Consider the following 7,333-nt stretch of genomic DNA (forward strand, 5'->3'; position numbering starts at 1 on the left):
AAGGTAGAAAATAGTGCCAAGGAAGACAACAGTGCCAAGGAAGTCAACAGTGCCAAAGAAGACAACAGTGCCACGGTAGAAAACAGTGCCAAGGTAGAAAAGAGTGCCAATGGAGACAACAGTGCCAAAGAAGGCAATAGGGTCAAGGAAGATAACAGTGCCAAGGAAGAAAACAGTGCCAAGGTAGAAAACTGTGCCAAGGAAAAGAACAGTGCCAAGGTAGAAAACAGTGCCAAGGAAGTCAGTATTGCCAAGGAAGAGAACAGTGTCAAGGAAGAGAATAGTGCCAAGGAAGACAACAGTGCCAAGGAAGATAACAGTGCCAAGGAGGAGAACAGTGCCAAGGTAGAAAACAGTGCCAAAGAAGACGACAGTGCCAATGAAGAAAACAGTGCCATGGTAGAAAACAGTGCCAAGGAAGACAACAGTGTCGAGGAAGACAACAGTACCAAGGAAGGTAACAGTGCCAAGGAAGTCAACAGTACCAAGGTAGAAAACAATGCCAAGGAAGAGAACAGTGCAAAAGTAGAAAATAGTGCCAAGGTAGATAAACAGTGCCAGGGATGACAACAGTGCCAAGTTAGAAAACAGTGCCAAGGAAGTCAACAGTGCCAAGGAAGACAACAGTGCCAAGGTGAAAAACAGTGCCAAGGAAGAGAACAGTGCCAAGGAAGAGAACAGTGCCAAGGAAGACAACAGTGCCAAGGAAGACAACAGTGCCAAAGAAGACAACAGTGCCAAGGTAGAAAACATTGCCAAGGTAGAAAAGAGTGCCAATGGAGACAACAGTGCCAAAGAAGGCAACAGGGCCAAGGAAGATAACAATGCCAAGGTAAAAAACAGTACCAAGGTAGAAAACTGTGCCAAGGAAGATAACAGTGCGAAGGTAGAAAACAGTGCCAAGGAAGTCAGTATTGCCAAGGAAGAGAACAGTGTCAAGGAAGTCAACAGTGCCAAGGAAGACAACAGTGCCAAGGAAGATAACAGTGCCAAGGAAGAGAACAGTGCCAAGGTAGAAAACAGTGCCAAGGTAGAAAATAGTGCCAAGGAAAAGAACAGTGCCAAGGGAGACATCAGTGCCAAGGAAGGCAACAGTGCCAAGGAAGGCAACAGTGGCAAGGTAGAAAACAGTGCCAAGGTAGAAACAGTGCCAAGGTAGAAAACAATGCCAAGGAAGAGAACAGTGCCAAGGTAGAAAACATTGCCAAGGAAGAGAACAGTGCCAAGGAAGATAACAGTGCCAAGGAAGAGAACAGTGCCAAGGAAGATAACAATGCCAAGGAAGAGAACAGTGTCAAGGAAGACAACAGTGTCAAGGTAGAAGAAAGTGCCAAGGAAGACAACAGTGCCAAGGTTGAAAACAGTGCAAAGGAAGACAGCAGTGCCAAGGAAGACAACAGTGCCAAGGAAGTCAACAGTGCCAAGATAGAAAACAATGCCAAGGTAAAAAACAATGCCAAGGTAGAAATCAGTGCCAAGCTAGAAAACAGTGCCAATGTAAAAAATCAGTGCCAAGGAAGACAACAGTGCCAAGGAAGAGAACAGTGCCAAGGAAGACAACAGTGCCAAGGTAAAAAACAGTGCCAAGGAAGGCAACAGTACCAAAGTAGAAAACAGTGCCAAGGTAGAAAACAATGCCAAGGTAGAAAACAGTGCCAAGGAAGATAACAGTGCCAAGGATGACAACAGGTTCCAAAGAAGACAACAGTGCCAAGGAAGAGAACAGTGCCAAGGAAGAGAACAGTGCCAAGGAAGACAACAGTGCCTCGGAAGTCAACAGTGCCAAAATAGAAAGCAGTGCCAAGGTACAAAACAGTGCCAAGGAAGAGAACAGTGCCAAGGAAGACAACAGTACCAAAGTAGAAAACAGTGCCAAGGAAGACAACAGTGCCAAGGAAGACAACAGTGCCAAGGTAGAAAATAGTGCCAAGGAAGAGAACAGTGCCAAAGTAGAAAATAGTGCCAAGGTAGAAAACAGTGCCAAGGAAGGAAACAGTGCCAAGGCAGAAAACAGTGCCAAGCTAGAAAACAGTGCCAAGGAAGAGAACAGTGCCAAGGTAGAAAACAGTGCTATGGAAAACAACAGTGCCAAGGAAGAGAACAGTGCCAAGGAAGACAATAGTACCAAGAAAGACAACAGTGCCAAGGAAGATAACAGTGCCAAGGAAGAGAATAGTGCCAAGGAAGACAACAATGCCAAGGTAGAAAACAGTGCCAGTGTAGAAAACAGTAACAAGGAAGACAGCAGTGCCAAGGTAGAAAACAGTGCCAAGGAAGTCAACCGTGACAAGGTAGAAAACAGTGCTAAGGTAGAAAACAGTGCCAAGAAAGACATCAGTGCCAAGGAAGTCAACAGTGCCACGGTAGAAAACAATGCCAAGGAAGACAAAAGTGCCAAGGAAGACAACAGTGCCAAGGAAGGCAACAGTGCCAAGTTAGAAACAGTACCAAGGTGGAAAACAGTACCAAGGAAGAGAACAGTGCCAAGGAAGAGAACAGTGTCAAGGAAGACAACAGTACAAAGGTAGAAAACAGAGCCAATGTAAGAAACAGTGCCAAGGAGGACAACAGTGCCAAGGAAGATACCAGTGCCAAGGAAGAGAACAGTGCCAAGGAAGAGAACAGTGCCAAGGAAGAGAACAGTGCCAAGCTAGAAAACAGTGCCAAGGTAGAAAACAGCGCCAAGGAAGACAACAGTACCAAGGTAGAAAATTTTACCAAGGAAGAGAATAGTGCCAAGGAAGTCAACAGTGCCAAGGTAGAAAACTGCCAAGGAAGAGAACAGTGCCAAGGAAGTCAACAGTGCCAAGGAAGACAACAGTACCAAGGTGGAAAACAGTGTCAAGGTAGAAAACAGTGCCAAGGAAGTCAACAGTGCCAAGGTAGAGAACAGTGCTATGAAAGACAACAGTGCCAAGGAAAGAAACAGTGCGAAGGAAGAAAACAGTGCCAAGGAAGACAACAGTGCCAAGGAGGTCAGTAGTGCCAAGAAAGACAGCAATGCCAAGGAAGAGAACAATGCCAAGGAAGACAACAATGCCAAGGTAGAAAAAAGTGCCAAGGTAGAAAACAGTGCCAAGGAAGAGAACAGTGCCAAGGAAGACAACAGTACCAAGGTAGAAAACAGTGCCAAGGTAGAAAACAGTGGCAAGGAAGACAACAGTGCGAAGGAAGACAACAGTGCCACTGTAGAAAACAGTGCCAAGAAAGGCAATAGTGCCAAGGAAGGCAACAGTGCCAAGGAAGACAACAGTGCCAAGGAAGGCAACAGTGCCAAGGAAGTCAACAGTGCCAAGGAGACAACAATGCCGAGGAAGATAACAGTACCAAGGTAGAAAACATTGCCAAGGTAGAAAACAGTGCCAAGAAAGACAACAGTGCCAAGGAAGAGAACAGTGCCAAGCTAGAAAACAGTGCCAAGGTAGACAACAGTGCCAAGGAAGACAACAGTGCCAAGGTAGAAAACATTGCCAAGGAAGAACAGTGCCAAGGTGGAAAACAGTGCCAAGGAAGAGAACAGTGCCAAGGAAGAGAACAGTGCCAAGGAAGAGAACAGTGCCAAGGTAGAAAACATTGCCAAGGTAGAAAGCAGTGCCAAGGAAGTCAACAGTGCCAAGGTATAAAACAGTGCCAAGGTAGAAAACAGTGCCAAGGAAGACAACAGTGCCAAGGAAGACAACAGTACCAAAGTAGAAAACAGTGCCAAGGTAGAAAACAGTGCCAAGGAAGACAACAGTGCTAAGGAAGACAACAGTGCCAAGAAAGACAACAGTGCCAATGTAGAAAACAGCGCCAAGGAAGACAACAGTGCCAAGGAAGAGAACAGTGCTAAGGAAGACAACAGTACCAAGGAAGACAACATTACCAAGGTAGAAAACAGTGCCAAGGTAGACAACAGTGCCAAGGAAGACAACAGTACCAAGGTAGAAAACAGTGCCAATGTATGAAACAGTGCCAATGTAGGAAACATTGCCAAGGTAGAAAACAGTGCCAAGGAAGACAACAGTGCCAAGAAAGGGAACACTACCAAGGAAGAAAACAGTGCCAAGGAAGAGAACAGTGCCAAGGAAGACAACAGTGCATAGGAAGATAACAGTGCCAAGGAAGACAACAGTACCAAAGTAGAAAGCAGTGCCAACGAAGAGAACAGTGCCAAGGAAGACAACAGTGCCAAGGAAGACAACAGTACCAAAGTAGAAAACAGAGCCAAGGAAGACAACAGTGCCAAGGAATGCAACAGTGCCAAGGAAGACAACAGTGCCAAGGAAGGCAACAGTGCCAAGGAAGACAGCAGTGCCAAGGAAGGCAACAGTGCCAAGGTAGACAACAGTACCAAGGTAGAAAACAGTGCTAAGGTAGAAGACAGTGCCAAGGAAGAGAACAGTGCCAAGGAAGACAACAGTGCCAAGGAAGTCAACAGTACCAAGGTAGAAAACAGTGCCAAGGTAGAAGACAGTGCCAAGGAAGTCAACAGTGCCAAGGAAGACAACAGTACTAAGGTAGAAAACAGAGCCAATGTAGGAATCAGTGCCAAGGTAGAAAACAGTGCCAAGGAAGACAACAATGCCAAGGTAGAAAACAGTGCAAAGGAAGACAACAGTGCCAAGGTAGAAAACATTGCCAAGGAAGACAACAGTGCCAAGGAAGATAACAGTGCCAAGGAAGAGAACAGTGCCACGGTAGAAAACAGTGCCAAGGAATACAGCGGTGCCAAGGAAGAGAACAGTGCCAAGGTAGAAAACATTGCCAAGGAAGAGAACAGTGCCAAGGAAGATAACAGTGCCACGGTAGAAAACAGTGCCAAGGAAGACAACAGTGCCAAGGAAGACAACAGTGCCAAGGAAGACAACAGTGCCAAGGAAGACAACAGTGCCAAGGAAGACAACAGTGCCAAGGTAGAAAACAGTGCCAAGGATGACAATAGTGCCAAGGAAGACATCAGTGCCAAGGTAGAAAAGAGTGCCAATGGAGACAACAATGCCAAAGAAGGCAACAGTGCCAAGGAAGATACCAGTGCCAAGGAAGATAACAGTTCTTAGGTTGAAAACAGTGCCAAGGAAGAGAACAGTGCCAAGGAGGACAACAGTGCCAAGGAAGACAACAGTACCAAGGTAGAAAACAGTACCAAGGTAGAAAACAGTGCCAAGGAAGACAACAGTGCGAAGGAAGACAACAGTGCCAAGGAAGATAACAGTGCCAAGGAAGAAAACAGTGCCAAGGAAGAAAACAGTGCCAAGGAAGAGAACAGTGCCAAGGAAGAGAACTGTGCCAAGGAAGATAACAGAGCCAAGGAAGACAACAGTGCCAAGGAAGATAACAGTGCCAAGGAAGACAACAGTACCAAGATAGAAAACAGTGCAAAGGAAGAGAACAGTGCTAAGGAAGAGAACTTTGCCAAGGTAGAAAACAGTACCAAGGTAGAAAACAGTGCCAAGGAAGAGAGCAGTGCGAAGGAAGACAACAGTGCCAAGGAAGATAACAGTGCCAAGGAAGATAACAGTGCCAAGGAAGACAACAGTGCCAAGGAAGACAACAGTACCAAGGTAGAAAACAGTGCAAAGGAAGAGAACAGTGCTAAGGAAGAGAACAGTGCCAAGGTAGAAAACAGTACCAAGGTAGAAAACAGTGCCAAGGAAGACAACAGTGCGAAGGAAGACAACAGTGCCAAGGAAGATAACAGTGCCAAGGAAGACGACAGTGCCAAGGTAGAGAACAGTGCCAAGGAAGACAACAGTGCCAAGGTAGAAAACAGTGCCAAGGAAGACAACAGTGCCAAGGTAGAAAACAGTGCCAAGGAAGAGAACAGTGCCAAGGAAGAGAACAGTGCCACGGTAGAAAACAGTGCCAAGGAAGACAACAGTGCCAAGGAAGACAACAGTGCCAAGGAAGACAACAGTGCCAAGGAAGATAACAGTGCCAAGCTAGAAAACAGTGCCAAGGAAGACAACAGTGCCAAAAAAGACAACAGTACCAAAGTAGAAAACAGTGCCAAGGAAGAGAACAGTGCCAAGGAAGAGAACAGTGCCAAGGAAGACAACAGTGCCAAGGAAGATAACAGTGCCAAGGTAGAAAACAGTGCCAAGGAAAAAAACAGTGCCAAGGAAGACAACAGTGCCAAGGTAGAAAACAGTGCCAAGGAAGACAACAGTGCCAAGGAAGACAACAGTGCCAAGGAAGGCAACAGTGCCAAGGAAGACAACAGTACCAAGGTAGAAAACAGTGCCAAGGAAGACAACAGTGCCAAGGAAGACAACAGTACCAAGGTAGAAAACAGTGCAAAAGAAGACAACAGTGCCAAGGAAGAGAACAGTGCCACGGTAGAAAACAGTGCCAAGGAAGACAACAGTGCCAAAGAAGACAACAGTGCCAGGGAAGAAAACAGTGCCAAGGTAGAAAACAGTGTCAAGGAAGACAACAGTGGCAAGGAAGACAACAGTGCCAAGGAAGACAACAGTGGTAAGGTAGAAAACAGTGGCAAGGTAGAAAACAGTGGCAAGGTAGAAAACAGTGCCAAGAAAGAGAACAGTGCCAAGGAAGAGAACAGTGCCAAAGTAGAAAACACTGCCAAGGAAGCAACAGTGCCAAGAAAGACAACAATGCCAAGGAAGAGAACAGTGCCAAAGTAGAAAACAGTGCCAAGGAAGAGAACAGTGCCAAGGAAGCAAAAGTGCCATAAGAAGACAACAGTAATATTGCATTATGTATCACTAGAAGTATGCACCCAAGTGGTGAAATAAACTTACACGCCCAAACACTCAAAAAAGCCAATAAAATATGGCGTAATAGGATAAAATTTGCAATGTGGCTCTCTCGCCGTCTTCTCGAAAAGATGATTCGTGTTTATGATCTTCCGTTTGTTTGTTTGTTTGTTTTTGGTTTATTCGTGTCTTCTTGACCTTCTCTTGCGTGTGCTTCTTTTTTCTCTTTCTTGCTTCATCATTCCGTCTATTTCGGTTTCCCAGGATTTTTTTTTCTGTTATTGCAGTATATGTAGTCGTTGTGTTAGTAGTAGAAATGGTGGTAGTAGTAGAAGAGGTATTATTGCTATAATTATCATCAATGTTATTACTATCATTATTGTTATATTCATTATTACAATCATTACCTTCCTTATCTTCATCATCATTATTATCTCTACCGGGGAGATTATGTTTTTGGTAGCGTTGGTTAGTTAATTTGTTGGCTGGTTGGGTGGTTGGATAGAATAACTCAAAAGTTATGAACATTTTAATTATTATCTTAGCAGGGGCGTGTCTCAGCCCAATTTAGATGACACTAAATTATCCGGATCCAGGATTTTTTGAATGATTGAGGAGGTATGCTTCTAGTTATT

At 45.0% G+C, this 7,333-nt stretch overlaps 1 protein-coding gene across 1 annotated transcript in view; it reads left to right on the forward strand.

Moving 5' to 3' along the window:
- LOC138865555 (platelet binding protein GspB-like) overlaps window positions 1-6,676 on the forward strand; it is a 9,492-nt gene extending 2,816 nt beyond the window's left edge. The window contains exons 2-13 of the mRNA XM_070136245.1: window positions 4-543; window positions 671-1,155; window positions 1,239-1,570; window positions 1,690-2,434; window positions 2,554-2,668; window positions 2,775-3,116; window positions 3,218-3,563; window positions 3,640-3,923; window positions 4,086-4,599; window positions 4,684-5,031; window positions 5,206-5,517; window positions 6,570-6,676. Of these exons, the coding sequence (XP_069992346.1) occupies window positions 4-543; window positions 671-1,155; window positions 1,239-1,570; window positions 1,690-2,434; window positions 2,554-2,668; window positions 2,775-3,116; window positions 3,218-3,563; window positions 3,640-3,923; window positions 4,086-4,599; window positions 4,684-5,031; window positions 5,206-5,517; window positions 6,570-6,676 (4,470 nt within the window). The remainder of the gene's footprint in view (window positions 1-3; window positions 544-670; window positions 1,156-1,238; window positions 1,571-1,689; window positions 2,435-2,553; window positions 2,669-2,774; window positions 3,117-3,217; window positions 3,564-3,639; window positions 3,924-4,085; window positions 4,600-4,683; window positions 5,032-5,205; window positions 5,518-6,569) is intronic.
- Window positions 6,677-7,333: the final 657 nt, after the last annotated feature.

This window comes from Penaeus vannamei, chromosome 21 (assembly GCF_042767895.1).
Source record: "Penaeus vannamei isolate JL-2024 chromosome 21, ASM4276789v1, whole genome shotgun sequence".
Classification (NCBI taxonomy): Eukaryota; Metazoa; Arthropoda; class Malacostraca; order Decapoda; family Penaeidae; genus Penaeus; species Penaeus vannamei.